At 41.2% G+C, this 24,697-nt stretch overlaps 2 protein-coding genes across 5 annotated transcripts in view; one reads left to right on the top strand and one right to left on the bottom strand.

The window, feature by feature from the left end:
- Eea1 (early endosome antigen 1) overlaps positions 1-24,697 on the top strand; it is a 196,659-nt gene that overhangs the window by 3,797 nt on the left and 168,165 nt on the right. The gene's annotated exons all lie outside the window — the stretch shown is intronic.
- On the bottom strand, positions 1-24,697 carry LOC147823575 (uncharacterized). Of its 2 annotated transcripts, XR_015443536.1 has the most exons (4): positions 24,031-24,697; positions 15,501-15,573; positions 9,334-11,528; positions 1-436 (listed from the first exon to the last, which is right to left on the bottom strand). XR_015443536.1 is itself a non-coding variant. In XM_087192595.1 (3 exons), exons 1-3 carry the CDS (start codon positions 24,447-24,449, stop codon positions 14,592-14,594), a joined length of 528 nt encoding a protein of 175 aa, XP_087048721.1. In that variant the 5' UTR covers positions 24,450-24,679; the 3' UTR covers positions 13,521-14,591. The 2 variants fall into 2 exon arrangements, 1 of the variants encoding a protein (XP_087048721.1); XM_087192595.1 differs by lacking the exons at positions 1-436; positions 9,334-11,528 and adding an exon at positions 13,521-14,627 and having other exon boundaries at positions 24,031-24,679.

Below are 24,697 nucleotides of genomic sequence, written 5' to 3'. Positions count from 1 at the left end.
TCAAAGATTAAATTCCTCTGGTTGTAATGCAATAATAAAGATTTTTTTAATATGAAAAAAGAAGATCAAATAAAGCTTGTGCTTATCCTAATAGCGTGTACAAACACAATCACTGTCCCTCTTGCTGTGACATGTTTGTGCTGGCTGAAGCCTGAAGTATTCTGAAACGGAAACTCACAGGGGTTTGGGCAGCATGGAGCTGAGTGCAGGCCGAGAGGGCAGGTGACCTACTGACCGAATTCAGAGTCCCTCCCTATAAGCAAAACAATTGCACTGCTGACCTCCGTCACTTGGCTCAGTTGAGGGATGGTGGTGGGAGGGTGTGTTTTGCCTCCTTTGTTGCAAGAAGGAAAGGGAGAGTTGCTCTGTCCTGGATGAGGAGGCAAAGGTGGCAGTCTTGTATTTTTGTTGGATCCCTTTTCATGAGCAACCTCACCTGTCAAAACATGATGAAAAATGGAAGTAGACCAAAGGAGAAAGAGGCAGGAACCAGTAAGATAATGAACTGAACTGAACCAGAGCCTTAAAACACAGTCTAGAGGATGTTTGATTGGATTGTAGTTTGTAGCTCACTTGTGTGTGTGTGTTCCTATATTTATATTCTACAACTAACTGTGGAAATGCAACATATAGGTAAATGGATATTTTGGGATATTATGGTGCACGTAGATAGAACAATAAGTAATTTCATGATAACAGGGATCAAACATATTGCTGTGCTTTGAATGTGCCCCCAAAGTTCATGTGTTGGAGACTTAAAACCCCAATTCATGCATTAATGGTATTTGGAGGTGGGTGCATTGGGAGATAATTTGAGTTGGATGAAATCATGGGGGGTGTCCCCCCAAGATGGTGTTAGTGTCTTTATAAGAAGAGACCTGCATCAGCAGGCCTGGTTTGTCTTGCCATATGACCCTTCTGCCATGTTTGGATGTAGCAAGAAGTCCCTCACCTTGTGCCAGTGTCATGCTCTTGGACTTTCCAAATATGAGTGAAGTAAACCTGTATTCTTTATAAATTATCCAGTCTGTGGTGTGCACTTATAGCAACAGAAAGTGAACTAAGACACATATTCACTTGCTTTGTACAGTCTTTCTCCACTGGACTAAAGTAATCTCCACCTTTGAAAGACACAGTTCTGTAAATGTTTTTCTCATAATTATCTCCTCTAGTGCCCTGAATGTTTGCTCACTCTCTTCTCTGATGACTTCAGAGCTTTCACACTTAATATCCAGGCCCAACTTTGTGTCCTTCAGAACTTCATGACATCCAACCCAGCTGTCACTTCAGCCCTGCTCTACTCTCTAAATCCTAGCTTTCTCCTGGCTCCTGTCTTTCTGAGTTTCTGATACAGGGCTTCCTTTCTGCCCCCTTGTTCTAGGAGCAGCTACTACAACATTTCTGAAATATTTTCTCCTCCTATTTGCATCAACAAAAACCCAGAAGTCTTCTGAAGACATTTCTTCCCCTGCTGCCTCTTCAAGGGTTGGGCAGTGTATGGTTCCTTTTTCCTTTTCTCATGTGTCTTCTACCATGAGGCTGAGAAGTAGAAAGGGCATCCTCCTGGCTGCCCATAGCTGGTTGCAAAGCATTTCTCCTCCTTTTCTCCCATCAGGCCTTTTTGTCTCCAGGATCTCTGCTCTCTCCTGCTCATTTGAACAACGCTTCAGCCCCAACCAGTGTGTTTCCCTCACCGCACTCCTGCTTCATTCAGCAACCGCAGCTCTACAGGAGGCCCCCCCACACCACTTCCTCAGCCCCTTGACCCCTCTCGTCTCTGCCTCATCTCCCACCCTCTTGGCCATTCTTGCACCCTTATTTACATCACCAGTGACCTTTCCTTTCTGAAACCTCCTCCCACTCATCAGCTCACTTGCTTTGTAGCTACACTGCTTTTCCTTTGTGAGTGGAGCTTCTCATTTTAAAAGAAGAATCTCTAAGCCTGTTTCCATCTTCATTATCTTCCTCATCCGGCTTAGAGTCCATGGATATTTGCTTAAAAGTATTCTTGACTCATTGGATGTTCACAGGCAAACCTTCATCTAGCCCTCATCCCTTATAAAAATTAACTCAAAATGGTCGTGTAAATATGAAATGTACAAGCATAAAACTTTTAGACTATAAAGTAGGAGAAAGTCTTTGGACTTTGGGCTTGGATATGACATCAAGAACAAAACTGGGCCAGGGATTTAGCTCAGTGGCACTGCACCTGCCTCGCAAGTGCAAGGTCCTGAGTTCGATTCCTGGTACCAAAATTTTTTTTTAAAACAACACTATTTTTTAAAAAAATTAATAAATTAGAGATTTCCTCAAATTTTAAGTTTTATTCTGTAAGACTTCTAAACTGTAAGATCCTGTTGAGGACAAAAAGGACAGGCTAAAGACTGGGTGGGAGTAATGTTTGTAAATTGCATATCTGACACACAAAGGACTAGTTTCCAGAACATATAAAGCACTCTTGAGCTCAACATAAAAAAAAGCCCCAAAACTCATAAGTTGGCAAGACATGCAGAGACTTTCTTTCATCAGACAGGAAACAAACAAGCATTTGAAAAATATGCCCAATAACATTAATCATTAAAAGAAATGCATGTTAAGAACACCACCATACACATATTAAAACAGCTAAAGTAAAAATGATTGACAACGTGCTGATATAAATGATTGAATAAATACAACGTGTCAAATATACATAGTGCTTTAAAATGAAAAGTAAATTTTTACCAAGGAAACATAACATACATCATGTTATAAAATAAACATTAATATTATAAATATTTCTGCTTTTATTTCATAATGCAAGTATATCCTTTAAAATTATCTGTGGTTAACAAATAGTATTTCTTGGGAAGAGTTCTCTTTTGTTCTGAAGTTAGGAAGTTCCTACTTTTTTGGTGTTGAAAAAAACCTTTCCTTTCTGAAACGATGGAAATGGTAGCTTTTTGTTATTGTTGTTGTTGGCAAAATTTACAGTTTGGCAACTCTGTGTTGGCTCTGGCAACTGTTTTGGGAAGATTTAATGTCCTGAAAAATTTAAAGCTGGGAACCACTAACCTAAGAATGTTATCATTCTAAAATATGGGGGACTGAATAGGCAAAAACATTTGGAAATTCTATGTAAATTATGAACTCAGAAACTTTCGTTGGTGCCAGTAGTTTGTGTTTCGTAAGGTTTTCTTTGTGCAATTTGGGTTTCTTCTACCACTTCTTTACTAGGTTCTTTTATCAGCACCAGACCTGAAAAGAACTGAGGTTGTGGGAACTGGAATCCAGTATGACTCTTGGTATCATAGGTCACATTCTTGAGAATATGTACTTTTCACTGAGTAATACACTACACAAGTTTCTGTCATCATTGTTTTCATTTGTTGACTCTGTGTCTTTGCTTTAATATTTTTTGCTCTTGTTATCAGATGAGTCTTACGCATTAGTGAAAGCTGAAAGGTATGCAATAGTGGTTGGTTGGGTGATCTTTTATGTTTTGTATCAAAGAAACTAAATGAGTGAAAAATATGGCAATGTGTTTCTGACCGTAGTAACTGCTTTCTCTCCCATTAGAAAGTATAAGAAAGACGGTCACTCCACTGAAATGTGAAAATCGCCTCCTCGTGAATTCTGTACCCTACTCGGGAAATGTTGAGCATCTGGGTAGTTTTACTCTGCTCCCGAGCTTTCCAAGTATGTAAAAATAGGCACGGATTAGATTTCCCCCTCATTTCTGTCCCTGCCCCAATTCACATGCATCTAATCTTGCCTCATTAGGAAGCAGATCCCTTCCCTGGTTCTGTGCCATCCGCATTTCAATGAGCTGGAGGGGGAAAACAATTTCCCTGACACCTATAGTTTCAGAAGGAGCCCATTTGCAGAGCCTGTGTTCGCCCACAGCAGGTATTTTTATATCAGTCTGCGTTAATAGCAACAATGGGGGAGGTAGCTCCTTAGCATTTCCCTGCTCAGCCTGGAGACTGCAGGGTGCAGTGTTGAGCCCTAGCTTTTTCTGAAAATTCATTCTCCTTTAGAGCACTTGCACATCCCAACTTTTTAATCAGATCAGAGTTTTCACTGCTGATATTCATTCAGTCAGTCAGTTTTTATCGTGCAGCACTGGGGATCGAACCCAGGGGCACTCTACCACTGAGAGGAACCCCCCAGTCCTTTTTATTTTTTATTCTGAGCCAGGGTCTCACAAAATTGCCCAGGCAGGCCTTGAGTTTGGAATCCTCTTGCCTCAGCCTCTTGAGTGCCTGAAATGGCAGGTGTGTACCACCATGCCCAGTATAGCTGCTGAGATTTAGAAATGATTTGTCAAAGCCTACTTAGATACAGTTGCCACAATTTAATTTCCATTTAATTTTTATTACAAATGAGTAGATGAAAAAACTGTAAGGTCTGAATTTGGGGTAGCTCCTTATAGCTAAGTAAACAGAAAATTCTTGATTGGGGTCATTTCTTTCAAACAATAAAATATTTGACATTGGTTTCATTGTAGATAAGAGTGATTTAGGAAATATGCAAATGTTGGCGGGGTCAGAGAACAGTAGGAAAGGAGCCAACCATCTCAAATTCATGAATATGTGAGAACATAGCATTGAGAATATCTGGAGAAAGAAGGCTGAGTTTGGAGATTGGGAAATAAGTTTGCCAAAAAACCACTTCAAGACAACAAACGTTCCTAAACATGTTAACCTAAACTGTGTTTGTCTTAAGTTCTTGTTAAAGAATAGAAGAGGTTAATATTTTTAGCAGGAAGAAACCATTAGGAAATTCACAAATTATACTTCTATTTATTCTTCCACTGTGAAGGATACATACACATTTGTTAGCTTAAGTGAAATGTGCTTTCCACAGTTTCACTGTGGAAAAAATAATATTGACTAAGCCTTCTGATCTTGCCTGATATGAAACTGATACACGCTCAGAATCATGGAACTTTTTGGCTGGAATGTACCTTCAGATGATATTTAAAGGCACTAAAAATTGTGACCTTCACACCAGGTATCGTTGACAAGAAGTGATGATAAATGCCATAAAGACAGAGAGAGTGTCAATAATCATATTTGTCACAAGCACAAATGGGGTCCTAGTTAAGGAACTTGTGAATTCTCTTCTCTCATACTGGGTAAAGACCTTTACAGGACTCTAAAATTTTTTCTGGCCAAAACTTTGGAGTTGACAGTTGGACTTCAGGATTTTACACAGGTGAGGAAACCAAGGCTGAGAAAGTTGACAACATGAAGATCTCCCAGCCACTTTGTGATGAAGCCACAAGGAAAGATCACGATCCCCCAGCAAATAGAACATTCAGGCTCTGCTCAGGGGAGCAGCTACAGACCAGTGGAGAGGATGGGAGTAAAGCTGAGAGACGACAAACCCAGGCCGGACCTGTATGACACTTTGGTTTTGGTTTTTGCCTTGGTTTGGTTGTTCGTGTTGAGACAAGGTCTCGCTATGTAGTTCAGCCTGGCCCTGAACTCACTGTGTAGCCCAGGCTGGCCTCGAACCCATGAAAAGCATCCTCCCTCAGCCTCCCAAGTGCTAGGATTACACGCATGCACCACCGCCCCTGGCTCTGAATGACACTTTGAAAGGCTCTGTGGCAAATCAGAATATGCTTCTCCTACAAAGTGAAGGATTGTTGAACCGAAGACAAGAAGAGAGAATATAGGAGAGATACCCGGTCTCCCTCTAGTTGGTAAAAGCAGGACACAGATTTATAGAGATGAAAGAAATGCTGCTCTCCTAACACACACACACACACACACAGCAAAGGTTAACCATGGAAGACAACTTTAGACCCTCATCGCCTGTAGATGATACTCGAGGAGTTTATATTGGAAGGCTTTGCTAAGTAACTGCCTTTATCTGCCATGTGTTTGCTCTTCCCCATGCTGCTGCCCATAGAGTCCAAGTCCTTTTCCTTTGTATTGTCACTTTAATAAAAATTCACTATGCTTTGTAGAAGATGGTATATGAGCTGCAGTTGGGAGCCAACTCTGAGAACTCATTCTCTGTGTGTCTCGTATATGTCTGTGAAAAATATGTGTTAATCAAGTTGTTTGTTTTCTCTTGTTATTTTTTTCTTTTGTAGCAGGTGTCAATCCTAAGCAGGTATTTACTGGGCCCTGGGGGTTACGTGGAAGAGCACTTACCTAGCATGCACAAGGCTTTGAAATTAATCCCTAATGAGACAGACAGAGAGAGAGAGAGAGGATTTACTGGGAGTTATTATCGCTTCCTTACAGCTCTTTGTCTGTTTGTTGATCATCTCCTTGGTGAGAAAGAACTGTTAGATTAGAAATTCACTGGGTAAGATTTGTAACTCATTATATATAATGAAACCTAAATTATTGTTTCAAAACCTGGAAATGCTACAAGAGCGTCCAACACCTTTGGGCTCTGGGGGCATCAACTCTCTGGGTTTGGTTGTGAGGTGAGAGAGAAAAAGGAATCACTATGCTGGTCACTGTAAATCATAGCAAAGGTTTTTTGTTTTCATCTCGAGGTCACTGGGAAATCATTTCAAGTCAAATATTAAAATAGAGAAGCTTATGTTCAAATTCTCACTTGAAAAGTTTAAGTGATTCCTATCTCTGTCCATTGCTAGTTGTTTCTTTTTTTTTTTTTTTTTCTTTTTTGGTACCAGGGATCGAACTCAGGAACTTTCACTTTCGAGAGAGGTGATGGAACCACTGAGCTGAATCCCCGGCCCTGTCCATTGCTAGTTGTACGAGTTTGTAATTTACCCTATCTGTGCCCTTGATTGTTTATGTGTAAAGTGACATTTAACTTGTACTGCTGCTGTGAGAATTAAGAGAGAGAATTCTTAAAAGTGCCCCCAAAACAGGCCTTCAATGGAAGGTAATGTTATTCAGCTCTTCATGACTAAGTGGTCCAAATAAGTAGGGAAAGAAAAAAAAAGAACAAAGAAAGAAAGAAAGATAGAGGAAAACAAAAAGACCTAAAGGGAGCAGGGAGATTGATGGTGGAGTGACAAGATAGGAAAAGACAAGGAGGTGAAGTAGAGCGTTCTATACACCCATAAGGATGACTGGTAAGTAGGGGACAGAGATAGTGAGGCTTGGTCTCAAAAAACAAACCAAAAATTAGGAGACAGAAAAGAAGACACTCAGGGTTTGGAAACTGAAATTGGATTTCAGAGACCTTCACCTTAACCCTGTAGCCCTTTGATTCTTTTTTCTTTTCTTGGTTTTCCAAGATGAGGTCTTGCTATGTTGCCCAGGCTGGTCTCCAACTCCCAGGCTCAAGTGATCTTCCTGTTCAGCCTCCCTAGTGCTGGGGCTGCAGGTGCAGCCCACCACACTAGCCCTTGGGAATGCTGACTTTTCCATGAACAGCATCCTTGGCCCTTTGGCGCTAAGAAGTTTTCAGCAGCCTCACTTTGAATTGTGCCTCGCGTCTCGAGCACAGCTGTTCTCTGAACTACAAGAACAGAGATCACAGCTTCTGTGGCTCGAATGCTTCCCCCAATTTCATGTGTTGGAAACTGGGTCCCCAGGGCACAGCGTGGAGAAGTGGGAGCTTTACTCATGGATTAATGGACTAACAGGTTATGTGGGAGAGTTTTGTTCTGAAAGCAAGCTTTCCTTAGGATGCCTGCTCTCTGTCGCCCCCTCCTCCGGACCCCCAGCTGTTCATACCTCCACTCGCTAGGCTTTTTTTTCCCTTCTGGATCCATAACACCCAAACCCCATAAAGATACTCTTAAGTCCATAAATTAACCTACTTGATAAAGCAAAGGGCACCAACCTGACCTTAAGAAGAAGAAACAGATTCAGTGGTTTCAGAGTGTTTTTAGGCAAAACATCTTAGATCCCCATGGTACAGCCACCTCCAAGAGCAAATGTATACCCCCAGGCCGCCCTGCACGTCTCCCCCTTGAGGGCTCTACTTTGTTTTCTCTGAGTGTCTCCTTCTTCACTTCTGCCTAAGAAAACCTTTCTATGCCTCTCAGTGGTGTGGCCTGAAATTCTTTTCTGTGACGAGTGTCAAGAACTCACTCAGTGAGCTGAGTCGGGGTCCCTACCTCCTCTCTGGGGGACTCTTCATGCCCTGTCTGGTGACACTTCCTGAGGACGGTCGCTCAGTGGTGCCTTTAAAACTCACTTGTGTTGTCTTCCCTCTTACTCACCTCTGTCGGCCCTTTTCTCATCCTCACCTGGAAGCCCTTCCTTCCTAGCCCCTCCATACACCGCATTGCTTCCTCTTGTGGACTCTGAGTCTTTGCATCCATTGTGTTCAATGCTTGACTCATAAGGCCTCTGACCTATGCAAACTGACCTCTCCTAGGGCTTATAACTCTGGTTCTCCTCCTTCTTTTTTTAAAGACAGGGTCTTTCTATGGAGTTCAGGCTGCCCTTGAACTCACAGTGATCCTCTACACTACCACACCTGACTATAGTTCTTCTTGAGGTAAGTTCTCTGCATTTTTAGAATTCCTGAAACTCTTGCCCTGTGTATTAAGTGCCCCTCTGTATTGCTGTGTATTTCCCTCTTAAGCCTTCCCTATAAACAAAGCTATTTGGGAAAAAGACAAAAAATTTACATATCTCTTTATTCTAATAATTTTAACTTATTATTATTAACAATTTTTATTGGAGACAGGGTGTCACTACAGAGTCCTGGCTGGGCTTGAGCTCCCTATGCAGCCCAGGCTGGCCTGGAACTTCTGGTGAATCTCCTGTCTCAGCCTCCCAAGTGCTTGGATTACAGGTGTACACCTGTAACTTAACTTAATGTTTAATACATAGAGGTGCTTAATAAATACTTGTCTGTTAAAGATGCTGATTTCTGTCTTCACTCGAATTCCCACCCTCTCCCCAGATAATCTCATGAATCCTTAAAATCTACCACTGTCATGGATTTCTGCAGTTTGCTGTTTTTATTTTTCTTGGGGACACTTGATTATCATGCACAATAGTGTACTTTTAACTGTTCTGTGTATGTACATCTTATACGGGTTTGGTTTTTTCAAATATGTATAAAACTGTGCCTTGTAGTCTTTTGTAATATTTCCCTCTCATAATACGTGAAATCACCTTCCTTCTTAGCCATATTGGGTTGAGATGAACAGGAAAGAAAGTGATGTAAAGGCAGGTGAATGCCTTATGAATACCTATGTTGGGAGAGTATGATGTGTGAGACTGGGTTGGTTTGGGGCTGAAGGAGGAAAAAATGAAACTAAAAGGGCCTTTAGGTAGGACAATATTTAAAGAATAGCTGCTTCAGTAATTGCTACACTCATTATCTAAATGAAAATACTTCAGAAAAGTGGAACGAAATTGGTTAAAGGTAAGAAAGGTGAAACTAGTTTACCCAGAAAAGGTGGCGATGCCTGTGGTGGTTCGAACTTTGATGTCGGATCATCCAGGGTTCACTCCTGGCTGTCATCAGGGCTTCAGGCAGGTTGACCATGGGGTTCAGGCTTGTGGTGTGTGATGGTTCAAGCCTAAGTTCCTCGAGTAATGGAACTAACTGAGCATGCCCACCACATAGGATCAGTGTAATAATTAAACGAGCTGATGCAGGAAGAACAATCAATTCAAGGCCTGGTACAAATTAGCTATTAACGAGGATGATAAGGGCAGGAGATGAGGCTAAGAGGGAAAAGACTGAAGGGTAGAGTCATCGTTGGTTGGTCATTAAGTAACCAGGAGACTTTTCATGAGCCTAGGAAAGGTGCAAAGAAAACTGTGCAGGCAACGGGGAAAGAATGAATGAACTAGCAAGGAGCTGCCCTTGAAGCAAGAGTCTAGCGGAAGAACATAAGGGAAGGAAGAGCAACATGGGAAAAGCTAAGGAAGAGGTCTGTTAGGAAGGCGAATAAAGAGAAAGGGAAGAAACAATCAGCTAGAGTAGGGAAAATACCCTGAAGCACATCGCCACTCAGAAAATATTGACAGTGCTTTGCCCTTTGTCAGGCAGCAGGGAAAACTGGCTGATCCACCTGAGGCAGTGTGACTGGGCCAGGAGTCATGTTGCCACGGGGACCTGTCAGGGAGCCAGAGAGGCAGAGATCTCAAAGGTTACTCAACAAGTCACCCGGCTTCATCCTCTTACTCTGGTCAGATCTGTGTTCAGTGTATTTGTTGTAAGGACAAGAAAACACTTTCATTTTCCCGTATGGAGATTTGATATTTGAGTCTGAGAAATGAACTAATAGCCCAATTAATGAGAGACAAGAACCTGGGCACAGTGGCTCTCATCTGTAATCCCAACACTTTGGGAGGCTGAGGCAGGAGGATAGCAAGTTGGAGCCAAGCCTGGGGAATTTAGTGATTTAGTAAGAACTGTCGCAAAATAATAAAAAACGACTGGCCAGGTAGTCAGTGCAAAGGACCTGGGTTCAATCCCCACTACGCCAAAGAAATAAAATAAAACAAAAATCGAAAACAAGGCATACAGATTTATGACATGTACAAGGGTGTCATAAGAGTGAAAAGCGAGTACCCAGTACTGTAACCTAATGAGACTGGACCCTTATTATTGGGAGAAAGAGTGGACAGTAGCCTCAGGCAGTGTGGGCTCTGGGTGTGGCACCAATTAGCCTTCTTCCTGATAAGATCACAGAGCAGGGGCCAAAGACAACTGCATCCCTTCCAGAGGGGACTCCCTTGGTCAGATCACGGGGCTTCAGAGAAAGCTTTTCACTGTGTTTTGGGGAGAAAGAGGAACAAGAGAAAGAGGGACCGGAGGAGGTCAGAGAGACCGCAATTCTGGGATAGCTTTGTTTCTTTAATTCAAACTCCTCGGCATGTGAAGCACCACCCACACTTGGGGATATCATTTTCTAAACCCCAACAATCTAAATAAATATTTCTTTTCCAGCAGGTTAGTTACCAACGACCAAAGAAAGATCTGTGGCTAACACCTCAAAATCTGCACATCCGAAGCAAAGCTCTTTTTTGTCTGTCTGAAAGTCTTCCCTCTTCTGGTTAATGGCGCCATGAGTCTCACAATTAGTTGTTTCAGCAGTAACTTGGATTTGTCTTCTTTCTCTCGCTCATTTTGAGTCCCTTAGTCCAGATCTTCATTTGTGTGAACACCCGAGCCAGCAAGCGCTTCGTGTATGCAGGACCACAGTGCTAAGTGACTGGCCCAGTGTTACACTGGAAGGCCAGCCTGTGGATCAATCCATTCCTCTTCATTTCCTAATGGTCTAGGTGCACACAGATGCCCACACAACACAACGGCACTAGTACAACTCTGCTCGTACCAGGGCAGGCTCATATATGAGCTTCCATTTCTCAGGAAACGACTCTCACATCTGTCCTCTGTCCTAAGCCATTTCTTGAACTTGGTTTCATATCTCCTACAGCCTGCTAGGCATCTTCAATCGGATGTCCTTCCTACCCACATCCAAAGTTTCATATTTCTAAGTAGAAACTCCTCATTTTCCTCTTCCTCACCAGAAACACTCGAGTGCAGTGATGAATTAGGAATTGTGATATCGATTTTATCTCACCTCTGCCATTTAGTAAATGAACTCCATGAAGCCTCAGTTTCTTTAGCTGGAAAATGGAGATAACAGTAGTACTTAATAGAACTACTGAGGGAAGTAAAATACAATAACTGTACTAAGCACTCAACTTATATCTACTGTGCTGTAATTGCCCAATGTAATGCCCAATGTCATAAAAGCTTAACATTATCTTCAATGCTTCTTTCTCGCTTCCAAAATCTAATTGTTTTCTGAGTTTTAATGCTTGTATTTTCCACCCTGCCAGTATCACTTGAATTCAGTGACCTGTGCATGTTGTTAATACCAAAGAAGACCGAACCTTGGCTGATAATTTATGGATCCTCAGGTAATCATACCATGACTGCCACAAAAATAACTTTCTTTTCCACTTAATGTTCCCCTCTACTCCCCTAGTGGGCTCTGACAGTACCTGAGTAACTCTGGTGGAAGTCACACAAACTGCATTTTACTTGAATAGTTCCTGAGGTAGTACGAGAATGTCTCTACACTTGACTAAATGAGTCAGGTCAGCTTTTCCTTAAATTATCTTCCTTTGCATCAGTGACATCCACATTTAATTTGTTGCCTTATTTAACATAATCACCTGCTTTCAGCCCAAAATAAATAAAAGGTACATTTCCAGGGAGGGAAAAAGTTAGTAAAGCCTGTATTGCTTTGCCCAGCCCCAAATGTAGTAGTATAGTTTGTTTATTTACAGAGGAGCGACTGGGGTCTAATATGTCAAGATATTCAAAAAAACTGTTCCAAGTATGAATTCACAGTACTTAGAATCCCGTAACTCAGTTTTCCGCAAATCTGCTATTTGGGGAAATGCTCACAGATCAGCAACTGTGCGCTTTTGCTGGCACCACAAGCCCTGCTAATGTGCACAATTCCAAACTCTAAGCAGTTTCGACAGGGAAAACAATGAGAACAGCATTGCAGCATGAAGCAGTTGGCAGGGAACTTCAGCGATAACTTAATCTACCCTTTTGTTTTGGACACAATCCCACTTTAAACTATTTTGGATAGGTAAAAACCCATGGTATCCAGTGGATTTTCATCAGTAACAATCTTCGAATATTCCCACCCTCCAAATTGGGGAGCAGTTGCTTCTGTCTGAAGCCCAGCTGAGTGCCTTTGCCTGATTTCTCTGATCTGGTAAAGAGCCAAGTTGGAGCAGTTGCCCATCTCTTTCCCATGTGCTCCAGGATTAAATTTGGATCTGTTTCCGCTTCCCGGTGATTGGTTTGGAGGGCCAGATGGCCCAGTTCTTTGCAATGAAATATAATGTGAGAAAGAATGTGGGTCTTTGATAATACTATTGAGCTGCTGAATCTACCAAGCTGAAGCCATTCTACCCCAGGGTTTCTTGTTATGTGAAATAGTAAAAATTTCCTTATTGTTTAAGATTGGTGACTATAAATTGATGGCTTTTTTTTTGGTCCAGAATTTTGCTGCAGCTTGACTTTCAAATCTCCATGTCCAGGTAAAAGTCATTCTGAACAACAGAACAATATTTCATATGCAAGCATTTGGAGAAAGGAACAGTAAATGATAGGATCTGCTTTGAATTTACTAAGACCATGTGTACCAAGATAAACATTTCATTTTGGATAGGATCAGCAGATTACATGTCAGGGAAAGTCACTTTCGTCAAATACGAGACTTCAGCAAACATCTGATAAAATTGCTTATACATCTTGGTCAACAAGATGAGAAAATATTGAGGCAAAGGTGTACTGTTGAAAAAGACAAGATGCCGGGAGAAGACAAGACTTGTCACTAGGTCATGGCATTTTAGAGGTACTGTAACAAGCTTTAAAAAAGAAAGGAATTCTGGCATTTGTGACAACATGGATGAAATTAGAGAACGTTTGCTAAGTGAAATAACCCATGCACAGAAAGACTCATACTGCATGATCTCCCTTATAGGAAGAAGCTAAAACAGTCAAACTCATAGCAACAGAGATAGAATAGTGGCTCCCAGAGCCCAGGAGGTTGGGGCAATGGAGGATGGTTAAAGGATAGAAATGAGATATAAGGGTTTTTTGTATCTATTGCATGCCATGAGTGTGATAGCTTATAATAGTATACTGTACTTTTTTTATTCTTAAGTTCTTTTATTGGTACATTTTAGGTATACAATTCATTTACATTTATCATTGGGTGCCTGTCCCTGTGCATGATGTATCTTGATTCTTATTTTTTCCCCATTACTTGTGCGCCCTTCATCCCCTCCACCCTTCCCTATTTACATAGACATCATTTCCATTTTTTTCTTTTCTCATAATTTTTCCTTTCCCTTCTTTCCTTTCCCCTTCCATACTGTACATTTAAAAATTGCTAAGAAAGTAAATTTCAGATGTTTTCACTACAAAGATGATAAATATTAGGCTGAGGCCATAGTTCAGTAGCAGAGCACTTGCCTAAATGCAAAAGGATCCAAAAATACACACAAATATCAATGATGATGACAATTATTTGAGATGATAGATATATTGATTGGCTGGATTTCATTATTTCATATTGTATTCACAAGTTATATCATTTCATACTCCATGAATGTATTCAATAATAAATTGCCAAGTTCCAAAACTTAAATGAAAAAATAAAGTTTCTGTGACAGATACCAAATGGGTAATGGAACGAGGCAAGCAAATAGGATGAAGGAGGTTGGCAGCGTGTAATGTAAATGGTGGGGCACCCTACAAAACCAACAGGGTTCCAGGGATCAGGTGCAAATGATAATTGGAGACCTAGACAGGCCAGAGTTGGTACCACAGAGAATTCAACAGGTTAAGACTTTTAATTTTTGTATTGGGGCATAACAGGGATAAAGTCTCTATAAGGGGATATATGGGAAACAGATGAAAAAATCCTAAAGTTTAAGCATTTTTTTTTTAAACTGGAAGTTTCCCCAGTCATAAGATAATAGAAATTTTTTAAAAAAATAAATCATTTTATTGAGGCAGTAACTTATGAAAAGCCATATAGTGGAAGCTCATTTGGTAGCCTTTAGACTAAGGCCAGTACTATGGCAGGAGGAATCATGACTCATTGCTGAGTTCTTGAGTTTTGGTATGAAGACCTTCAAGTTCTAGTACTGCTCCTAGACACGCAGGGAGGCCAGGCCCAGAGACTTCAGCTAAAGAGAGAGGGGACACAAAGGAAAGGACTCAGGAAGTGACTTGCCTAAGCATTGTTGATCAGTCGATGAGTTCCTATCAGCCTAATGATTTGTCTGACAGCTATATGCATGACCTTGACTTATTCAAATATTTTTGCTGTGAACTTGAATGAAAACAAAGATATGAAAATCAAATTTGTGAACAATGCAGCTGCTGATATGTTGGATTTAATAACCAAAAGTTGGGTGTAGTTAAGCCTGCATGTGGTTATCAGCTGCTTGTGTGGGTTTTTCCAACTTCACAGTAAAAATATTTATGAAGACCAAAAAAATATTTTTTTGACAATTCACAATACCATGTGCTAAGGTCCATGTACAGGATTGGCCCATTGTGAGAACTGGAGAGAAATTCCTATGAATGACAGGGCCAAGAGAAGGAATTGAGCCCTGCTTGGGCAACTTAATGGCTTAGAGAAAGCCTCTGTCAAAATAAAAAAAACAAAAGAAAAGGAAAAAGGACTGGGGATGTAATTCACTGTGAAGGCCCAGTAGTGGAGAGAGAGAGAGAGAGAGAGAGAGAGAGAGAGAGAGGCAGAGGCAAGCAGTGGTAGATCTTATGTGCTCATGTAGGAAGCCAAGCTGCTTGAAAGTTTGTCTCTCCTTAGCTTTCTGCCTCTGAATCAGAAGCCCAAGATCAAGAAACATAAACCACAGCGAGTACTTTGCTGTGTGTGTGTGCTGAGTTCTGATTTAATTTTATCGTCTCCATATGGTAAGCCAATTTTCTCCACACCATTTATCAAACAATTTCTCTTTTCTCCAGTGCACTGCTGCCATCTCTTTCACACATCAAGCCCACGAGTTCTCTTTCTGGATGTCCTATTCTCTTACCATTGTTTTATTGTCCGTTCCTGTGCCATTGGCCAGTTGTTGGTAGTATCTCAAAATTTCCTTGGTTTTATGTCTGTCAAAAGACAAAATTATTTTAAAGTTGCTTTCTTTCTAAAAGTTAAAGCAGAAGAGACTTCTTTATCATGCTTGCTGTTCAAAACTGATTTGTCTGGGAATTTGGCTACCATCTTTCCATCTCCAGCTTTCTCAGGTGATCAGATAAACAACTTGGCTTTGGTATGGTGTCAGGAGCGACTCCATCTTGGTTTGGTTTGTTGAGCCCAGTGCAGAAGCTCAGCCCAAACCAATGGCCTCCTGCACTTTTTATTTAAGCATGTTTTAAAATATGATAACAGAATTACCCTTCCCCTCAGTTTGTTCTTTTTTTCCTGAAAGTTGGCCTCTCCCCCGACCCCGGCCATGTAAATTGAGTAAATATCTCGTGCCCCCAGATTTTCTTGAGATTTTGGTGGGAATGAAATTAAAATCATAGATTGGTGTGGAGAAAAACAGAATCTTTACAGCAGTGAGGTGTGTCCACATGGAAATGTCCTCTATCTCTGTGTATTTTTTATTCGCGATCATGTTTCTCAGGGCAGCCCACCGACCAAATGCATCACCTGCCTGGTTTTGAAATGCGCCTCCTGTCTCCAGAACTACTGAGCCAGAGTACAAGATTCCTAGATGATTAGTGTGTGCACTAAAATTGGGAAAATACTGCTTTCATAGAATTTGAAAGATTTCCTAGAAGTTTTATGCATTTCTGTTAGGTTAATTCCTAGGTTAATAGTTTTTTTCTGCTGAATCACTTATGAGTTTTCTGTGACTATCTCATTATCTGTAAGAAATGACAAGAGAGTTTATTTTTTACTCCTGCTCTTCTGATCTTTGTATCCTTTCTTTCCCTTGATTTACTTTATTGGTTAAAACTTCTACTGGAAACTTCTACATGGAAAGTAGGAATGATTTAAAAGGCATCCTAATCTTATTCTCAACTTTAAAGTAGACAGTTCCAATATTTTCCCAATAAACACTGAATTTGCTGCTATTTTTTAGCAAGTTAAGAAATCTTTTCTCAATTTCTGATTTTCTAAACATCTTTTTTAAGATTTCACAATCAGTTTTTTCCCCCCGATTTCTTTCACTCCCCCCTGGAGCAGTGATGGTGAACCTTTTGGAACTTTCCATGATTACAAATAGCTGGCTGTGGTGTGCATGCCATAGGTTTTCCAATGCTGCCCCAGAGGTTTATTTATCTACTTTCTAGCCCATTGCATTATTAAAAGAATAGTATGAGAAACAAACAAAATGGTACATAAGAAAAGAATGCTTATTAAGCAAATAATTGTCCGAAATGTTAACAATGCATTTGAAAGTATTATATAGTCATAAAGATAGTAATTTTGAAAAATTTTTATTAGCACATTTGTGCTACAGAATGATTCCATTCATCACGGGCAGTTGGTGCATACGCATAACACATCTTCATTCTTTTTTGTTGTTGTTGCTGTTTTCGGTACCAGGGATTGAATTTAGCACCTTGTGCTTGTGAGGAAGGCACACACCACTGAGCTAAATTTTTCATTCTTTTTATGGCCCCTTCACCTCCCCTTCCACTGCCCTCCTTCTATCCTTTGGTTCCCTCAGAATTAGTTCAAATACATTTTTCTGTATATATGAGAAAACCACTTCATTTTGTCCTTTAGGCCATTCATGTGGTGACTTGCATTGCTACAATTTTTGACTCTGAACCATCTTTACACTGAAATAAATCACACACTGTTCTAATTCTTCCTTGAATGCTTGTTCCTTTATTAATGTGGAATAAAGGATGAATCTTTTTATATTAAATGACAGAAAAATGCAACTGAACTTAATTTTGCTGAAAAAGTAATTTGTTCTCATTCTCTATCTCTTTAATGAAGAACATGGGCCAAAGCAGAATTAGAAAACTTCTCAGGGAGAGAAGTTACTCTTATTAGTGACTTTCATAAGTACCTGGAATAAAAGAATGAATACCTCTATTGCCTTTTTTCTCCTGATTTTTTGGTTCAATAATGGATTTTCAGGTTCTATAAATGCAACCCATTCTAGAGATGCGAGTCCTCTGTCACCCCTCATATGCAGCCCCATGAATGGCACTGCCCGGTCAAGCTTTGGATTTCCTCTTTGCACCTAAAGATGATGCTCTTAACTGCAGTCCCCCTCTCTGGGTGAGTGTAGCACAGTGATTTGATCATTCTACCTAGTGAAGCCGGGGAGGGTACACAGCTACACAGGAAGTGGCCTGAAGCCATGGCCAGACCAGGATGTGGGCTCCCTTGCTGCCAGCAGCTCACAGGGTCCTTGGCCATTGGGCATCTGTGGGTCTCTCTCTGTTGACTGTTTGTGGTGATCATGTTGCTTCTCGATTCCCAGTGTGCAGGTCTACTTTGCATATTAGTGCTTTAAAAAAATTATTAGTATGTATTTGCAGTACATAATGATTATATTCATTGTGGGGAACTGGTACACATTCAGAATACGTCTTAATTCTTTTCTTTCATCTCCTACTCCGCTCCCTCCTCGCTCCTTCCAATAATCGGTTCCCTTCCCATTTGCAAAAAGCTGAATTTTCATCATTTTTTCCTTTATTTTTTCCCATCTCCTTTCCTTTTCCTCTTTCCCTCTTCCCTCTGTTTCTTCTTCTCCCATCCATTTGCAAAAGATCTCTGTATTTATCTTCTATTTCTCTCTCTCTCTCTCCCTCTCTCTCTTTCTCATATAAGAGTTTCTCATCTAAAAGAAACCATGCAATATTTAAGCTTGTGTGTCTAACTTACTTCACTTAATATTAGGGTTGCCACTTGCATCTATTTACCTGTGGATGCTTCAAGTTTCTCTCTCTTCGTGGCAGAGAAATACTCCATTGTGCGTTATACATATTGGTTCTTAATCTTGCAAGAATCCACTCACAGCCCTTCGGAGAAAAGTGGAAAAAGGAGGCATGTGATTTCCAGAAGTACATAGACTTCCCAAAGCCATGGTCTGAGTAGGGGTCTGTGGAAGGTAATTAAAACCCCGGGGCAGAGTCAGGACTGGAAGAAGGGCTGGAAGCATCACACTGGGATGCTTTCAGATTCAGTGGAGCCTGTACTAGTTTTCTTCGTAGTTCCAGGCTGGTGGGTGAAGAGTCGAGTTGTACTGAACTGAGCAGTAGCTTGAGGGGAACTTCGTGGCCGTGAGGTGGCAGCGTAAGGAAAGCGGAGCTGCTCAGCTATGACCAGACCTCCAGTCCGTCCCTCTGAGGAACTCCTCCGACAGCTCCAGGCATCCAGAACATTCTCCAGATTTATTTTTGTACGAACTTCCAGAGAAGAGTTGACAGTCTGAGCCTGGAAAAGGCCTCCAGACGACACTTGAGGCCTAGAAGTGGACCTTGCTTCCAACCCTGGACCCTGCTCATGGGCCACGTCCCACGCGAAGGCCGCGTTCATTCACCGACTCGCTCGCGGAGTCACTCGTTTACCAAACCCTTAACCGATGCCTTCATAACCTCCATCGGGCCCTTTGGGGGAGAATTTAGTCTCTTTGGCTATGAAATGAACAGTGAAAAACACATCCTTCGGGGTGATGTTGGGCTGAGGAGAAGGACACGCTGTCCGCCAGTGAGGGCCGCAGCTGGGCGCAGCAGGGCAGGAGAGCGAAGCGCAGGCCTGCTGCGGTGGAGGGAGAGCGACAGGCGTGTGCTGATTTTCATACCTAGTCCTAGTCTTGGATTTTAGGCCCTGAACATTTGCATAAATGTAAAGGGATATCCGAAGGGATAAGCACACATCTTTACACTTTTGGGTAAACAGTAAGTGCCCAAACACATGCCCTTGATTAGATTGTAACAAATCAAATTATGCTTTAATCAAATGCACGTCTTGTTTCTAAATGTGAAATAATTAAAGCCATTGAATGGGGCATCTTACTAGTTATACCCAATGAGATATTTTTAATTGACTTCAGAACTTGTGGTTATCTTAGTTGGACTCTGAAGAGTTTTGCCACCTTGCATCTCAAGTAAAAGCACTGCCAACAACCACCACTGATTACAGAATAGAAAACCGCAGGGAGGTACAAATGTGGCTCTTACTTGGACTTAGGTCTTCTTTTATTTTTGTTTGGTTTTTTGGAGAGTGTCTAGCTATGCAGTTCAGGCTGGCTTTGAACTCACTGCGCAGCCCAGGCTGGCCTCAAACTCATGGTGATCCTCCTGCCTCAGCCTCCTGAGTGCTGGGATCACCACTACACCTGGCCACATATAATTTTTGAGTTGAGATTGACTTTTTTTTTTTTCTCCTACTTTGGAAAGCTACTGGTGATGGCTTTTTCAGGACTAAAGTATGAAGAAAGTTGGGAAAGGACTGGCTGGCTTAGCTCTGGAATCTTCAAGAAAGTAAAACTGAAATATTTTAAACATAGTTAAGACATTAAGTGCTCTTTATTGCTAAAAGGTACCTGTGTTTCAGTTGAATTTCTGTAATAATAGGATGTATGCACAAAAATGAGTTTTATTAGAAACAAAGTGTCGATTAGAAATGATATATGCTGCATAGCATTCTCTTAGGTCTGCACTGTCTGACACACAGCCAGTAACCAAGTTTGACTAAGGAGTGGTCAAAATAGTGGCGTTGGGAAGAAAATTCTTTCTTAATTCAGTCTCTGGGGCCCTGCAAGATAAACTGACAAGGGCCAGGGATGTAGCTCAGTGGCGCCACGTCTGCCTGGCAAGAGCAAGGTCCTGAGTTCGATTCCTGGCACCAAAAAGATAAATAAATAAATAAAATAGAAAGATAAACCGACAAAAGATGCATGCCTGGTTTATTGATCCTTACTAAGAATAAAGCAGGCAAAACTCCAAGGGGCAGCTAGGCTTGGGGGCTTATCTTCCATTTTAACAAAGAAAAGGGCTTTGGGGTTCAAGGGATGGTAAATCAGAGAGAGGTGCCCAGACACACACCAGGACCTAATGGAAGATAAGGGCTATTCTAGTGAGGTTTGTCCACTCATGCTCATGTCTGCCTTGCTCGCTCTTCCCATGTCAGGGTGGAGAGGTATGGAGGATGGGACCTCATCAAGAGGAATTTAGGCTGTTTTTAGGTAGACAGAAGGAGGGCAGAAAACTCTTCCTGTAGCTGACGATTCTCAGTTGCCTTCAGCTCAAAATAATCCTTGTGCCAAAGTGGCATTTTTGGAGGTTGTGTTTCCCAATTTCTTTCAGTAGCAAATCCAAATTAAAGTGTGCCAGAACTATGAAATATACACATGAGTTTTAAGACTTTTTACATTTTTTATTATTAATGTGTTTTAAAATCAGTCCATGTTTACAGTACATAATGATTACATTTATAACAGGGAGTTTGTATATGAACAGAACACATCTTTTTTGTCCTTTTCCCCTCCGATCCCACCTTGCTTCCCCCATCTCTTGTTCCTGTTCCTATTTGAAAAAGATCTCCCTACTTCCTATTATTTATCCTTTATTTTGCTCTTTATTTATATTTTGGGTTTCTTATATAAGAGAAACCATCCTATATCTAAGCCTGTGTGTCTAATTTATTTTACTTAACATTATGGTCTTGAGTTGCATCCATTGCCCTACAGATGACTCAAGTTTATCCTTCTATATAGCACATTAGTACTCTTGTATATAAATACCACATTTTCTTTATCCATTCTTCTCTTAATGCACATATGAGCTGTTTCCAAGGTTTAGCTATTATGAGTTGTGCTGCTATAAACATGAATATGCATATATCACTGTAATATGATGGCTTTAACTCTTTTGGGAAGATTCTTAGAAGGAGAATAGCTGGGTCAAGTGAAATTTCTAGTTTTAGTTTTTTAAGGAATCTCCATACTGATCTCCATAGTGGTTGTACTAGTTTACATTCCCACTGACAATGCTGAAGAGTTCCTTTTTCCCTGCAACCTCACCAGCGTTTGTTATTTGATTTCTTGGTGATGGCCAATCTTTCTGGAGTAAGATAGTGTCTTAGCTACTTTTCCCACTGCCAAGACAAAATACCCAACACCCAAACTTAAAGGAGGAAAAGTTCATTTGGCTCAGTTTGGGGAAGTTTTACTTCATAGTTGGCTGGCTACAAGGCAGGGTGGTATGGCAGAGGGACATTGTAGAGGAGAAACATTTCATAGTGAGCAGAAGGCAGCAAAGTAGCAAAGTAGTGAAGAAGCAGCAAGTGACAAGTAACCCTCTTTCTGTCCCTTATATGCTATCCAGACTACCCACCCTTAGGGCAGATAGCACTCACACCCAGGGTAGGGCACCCTTAATTCTACCCAGAACTATGCTAAACCAATCAGTGGACTAATTTAATAATCACACACCCTTGATCCTAGCATCATACACTTCAGATTCAGCTACCTCTGAAAAGCCCCACTTAGGACCACATGAGGTGTTGGGGGACATTTAGATACAAGCCATAACAGATAGAATTTCAGTGTTAATTTTCATTTCTCTGATGGCCAGTGTTTTTGAGCATTTTTTTGTGTATTTTTTGGCCATCTGTACTTCTTCTGGGAAATGTCTATTCATTTCCATGACCCACTTTTTGACTGGGTCTTTTATTTTGGCTGGTCTAATTATTCTGAGTTCTGTATATATCCTAGATATGAGCCTTGTCTGAGGAATAGCTGGCAAAATATTTTCCCATTCTATAGGCTGTCTGTTCATTCTGTTGGTTGTTGTCTTTGCTGTGCAGAAGCTTTTAAATTTGATACAATTTTTAATTTGATAATTTGATATGTTGATTCTCATTGTTGCTTCTTGTGCCATTGGGGTTCTGTTCAAAGTCCTGGCCTACATCTATGTCTTCAAGAGTTGTAGCTATTTTATATTCAGCAGGTTGTTTTTGTTTTAACATTTATATCTTTGATCTGTTTTGATTTTAATTTAGTGCCTGGTGAGATATATGGGTCTAGACTCAATCTTCTGCATGTGGGTATCCAGTTTTCCCAACACCACTTATTAAAGAGGCTATCTTTCCTCTATTTTATGTTTTTGGGCCCTGCTTTGAAGATCAAATAGTTGAAAGTGTCTGGGGTTTAAGACTTTTTATGAAGAAAAAAATATAAGAAAATTCAATACTTTTTATATGATTACATGCTCAAATAGTGAATTTTTTGTTTGTTTCTTTGTTTGAGATAGGGTCTTGCTATGTAGCCTAGCCTAGCCTAGCCTCAAACTTGAAATACTCCTGCCTCAGCTTCCCAAGTGCTGGTATGACAGGGGTGTGCCACCATGGCCCACTTCAGAAGATATTTTTGATATACTGAGCTAAACAAAGTATACAACTAAGTTAATTTCATCTTTCTATTTTTAATGTCACTAGCACAATGTTTAAAATGATATATGGTTCATATTCTAATCTTGTGAGCCAGTGCTGTCCTGGACATTAAATAAATGACCCAAATTGAGAGTATCTTTGTTTTTTAGTGGAATGTCCTTCATTTCCAGGTGAACAGCTAATTTGATAGAATGACTGCAATTTAAGCTGAAAAGTGGTCTAACCAATAGGAAAACCAGGGGAGAGCCTTTCTTTCGTGTTTGTTACTTCATCTTTATTTTTTGTTTTTCTTTTATTAGTCCATGTTTGCAGTACATAATGGTTGCATTCCTTATGTGGAGTTGGTTCATGGAGATAATTCATCTCAAGTCCTTTTTCATTCACACCTCCCTCTATCTCTCGATTCCCTTCCCATTTGAGAAAGATCTATCTCTCTACCTGCTTTACCTATTTTTTATTTTGCTCTTCATTTTTATTTTGGGGTTTTCATATAAGAGAAACCAGGTGATATTTAAGCTTGTGTGTCTCATTTATTTCACTTAACATTACGGTCTTGAGCTGCATCCATTTTTCTACAAATGACTCAAGTTTATCTTTCTTTATGGCAAAGTAGTACTCCATTGTGTGTAAACACCCCATTTTCTTTATCCATTCATTTGTCAGTGGACATATAGGCCGTTTCCAAGATTTAGCTATTGTGACTTGTGCTCCTATTAACATGGGGATGTGTTTGTTATTCCAAATTTTCCGCGATATATTGATCAGAGAGTTGAGGTGACACTTTTCATGTCTACTTCAACGACAGCCCTCAATTGCTGAGAATGTAAGAGAAGGACAACAAATTCTAGTTAAAGGATAACATCAAGTTCCACAAAAAGAGGAGCTGATGAAACAGGAAGTTAACTTACAAACATTCCCTGGTGACCAGCATCCAAAGAATGTCATCCTTTATGTAAACAGAGTGTGACAAATATGACCCCCCTTTGCCGGGGGCGGGGGGGCCTGTGGTGGTGGTAAACACCTGTAATCCCAGCACTTGGGAGGCTAAGGCTGGAGGATCATTAGGAGTTTGAGGCCAGCCTGGGCTACACAGTGCGACCCTATTTCAATAAAGAAGAAAAATATGATTTCTTTGGTCACATCAACTAGAGCGCTGAGTGAGAGTGCAAGACAATAGAATTAAAAGAAAAAGTTACCTCTCCCTAGCTTCCCTCTGCTGATTCCTGGACCTTTTCTTTCCATGGCTCGAGAAGGCGGTGGAGGTGACTGAGTAGAACCCGAGATCTTTGTCCCGTTTCCTCCCGGTTCCCTGGTCTTGAAATGGCTCCCATTTCCAGGGTTCCCCGGCCCTGCTGCCACCGGTAAGCTGCAGCTGTGCAGCTGCTCCCTTGAGCCTCTGAGCTGAGATCACTCTCTCACCGCGGCCTTCAGCAGACAGCGCCCACCCTGGGCTCCGGGCAGAGCGATCCTGGCAGCAGGGACAGCTGCGCGGCCGTCCACGGGGACCCAGGCTCCCTGGCTTCTGTCCTTCCCTCCTCCGATGGGGTGAGTCCACGTTGGATTTAAAAGCCCGAGGCTGGCCAGAAGCCCAGGTATTCCTAGCACCTGTGTTCATGTTTTCACAACGTGGGATTTTTACCCCAAGGTTAAGAGAGCCCCACACCCTTTTGTGCTCTGGAAAATGATGTCCAGCGAGGAAGGACACATGCTTCCCCTGTGGCTTAGACAATGTCCCCCTCGTTCACCATGGCAGAGTCAGGCGCAGCTCTGCCAAATTCCCACCTTGGCCCGAGAGGTGATATATGAACGCTTGGGCCCGGAAGTGATTGTGTGAACGCTTGGCCCCGGAAGTGATTGTGTGAA

The sequence above is a fragment of the Heterocephalus glaber genome, unplaced genomic scaffold, assembly GCF_053883595.1.
Source record: "Heterocephalus glaber isolate CG9 unplaced genomic scaffold, H.glaber_assembly_v1.0 deba00001572, whole genome shotgun sequence".
Lineage (NCBI taxonomy): Eukaryota > Metazoa > Chordata > Mammalia > Rodentia > Bathyergidae > Heterocephalus > Heterocephalus glaber.
The sequence above is the reverse complement of the archived record's forward strand: the minus strand, read 5'-3'. Positions and strand labels throughout refer to the sequence as shown.

Bases quoted from the DNA above. Each gene is read 5' to 3' on its own strand.
- LOC147823575 (XM_087192595.1), bottom strand. From the start codon at position 24,449: ATGAACACAGGTGCTAGGAATACCTGGGCTTCTGGCCAGCCTCGGGCT. The intron at 15,574-24,030 runs GTAACTTTTTCT...GTCTTTTGACAG, and splicing joins CAGAGGGAAGCTAGGGAGAG to ACATAAAACCAAGGAAATTT. The intron at 14,628-15,500 runs GTAAGAGAATAG...CTCTCTCTTTAG, and splicing joins GAACGGACAATAAAACAATG to CTGAAGTCTCTGGGCCTGGC.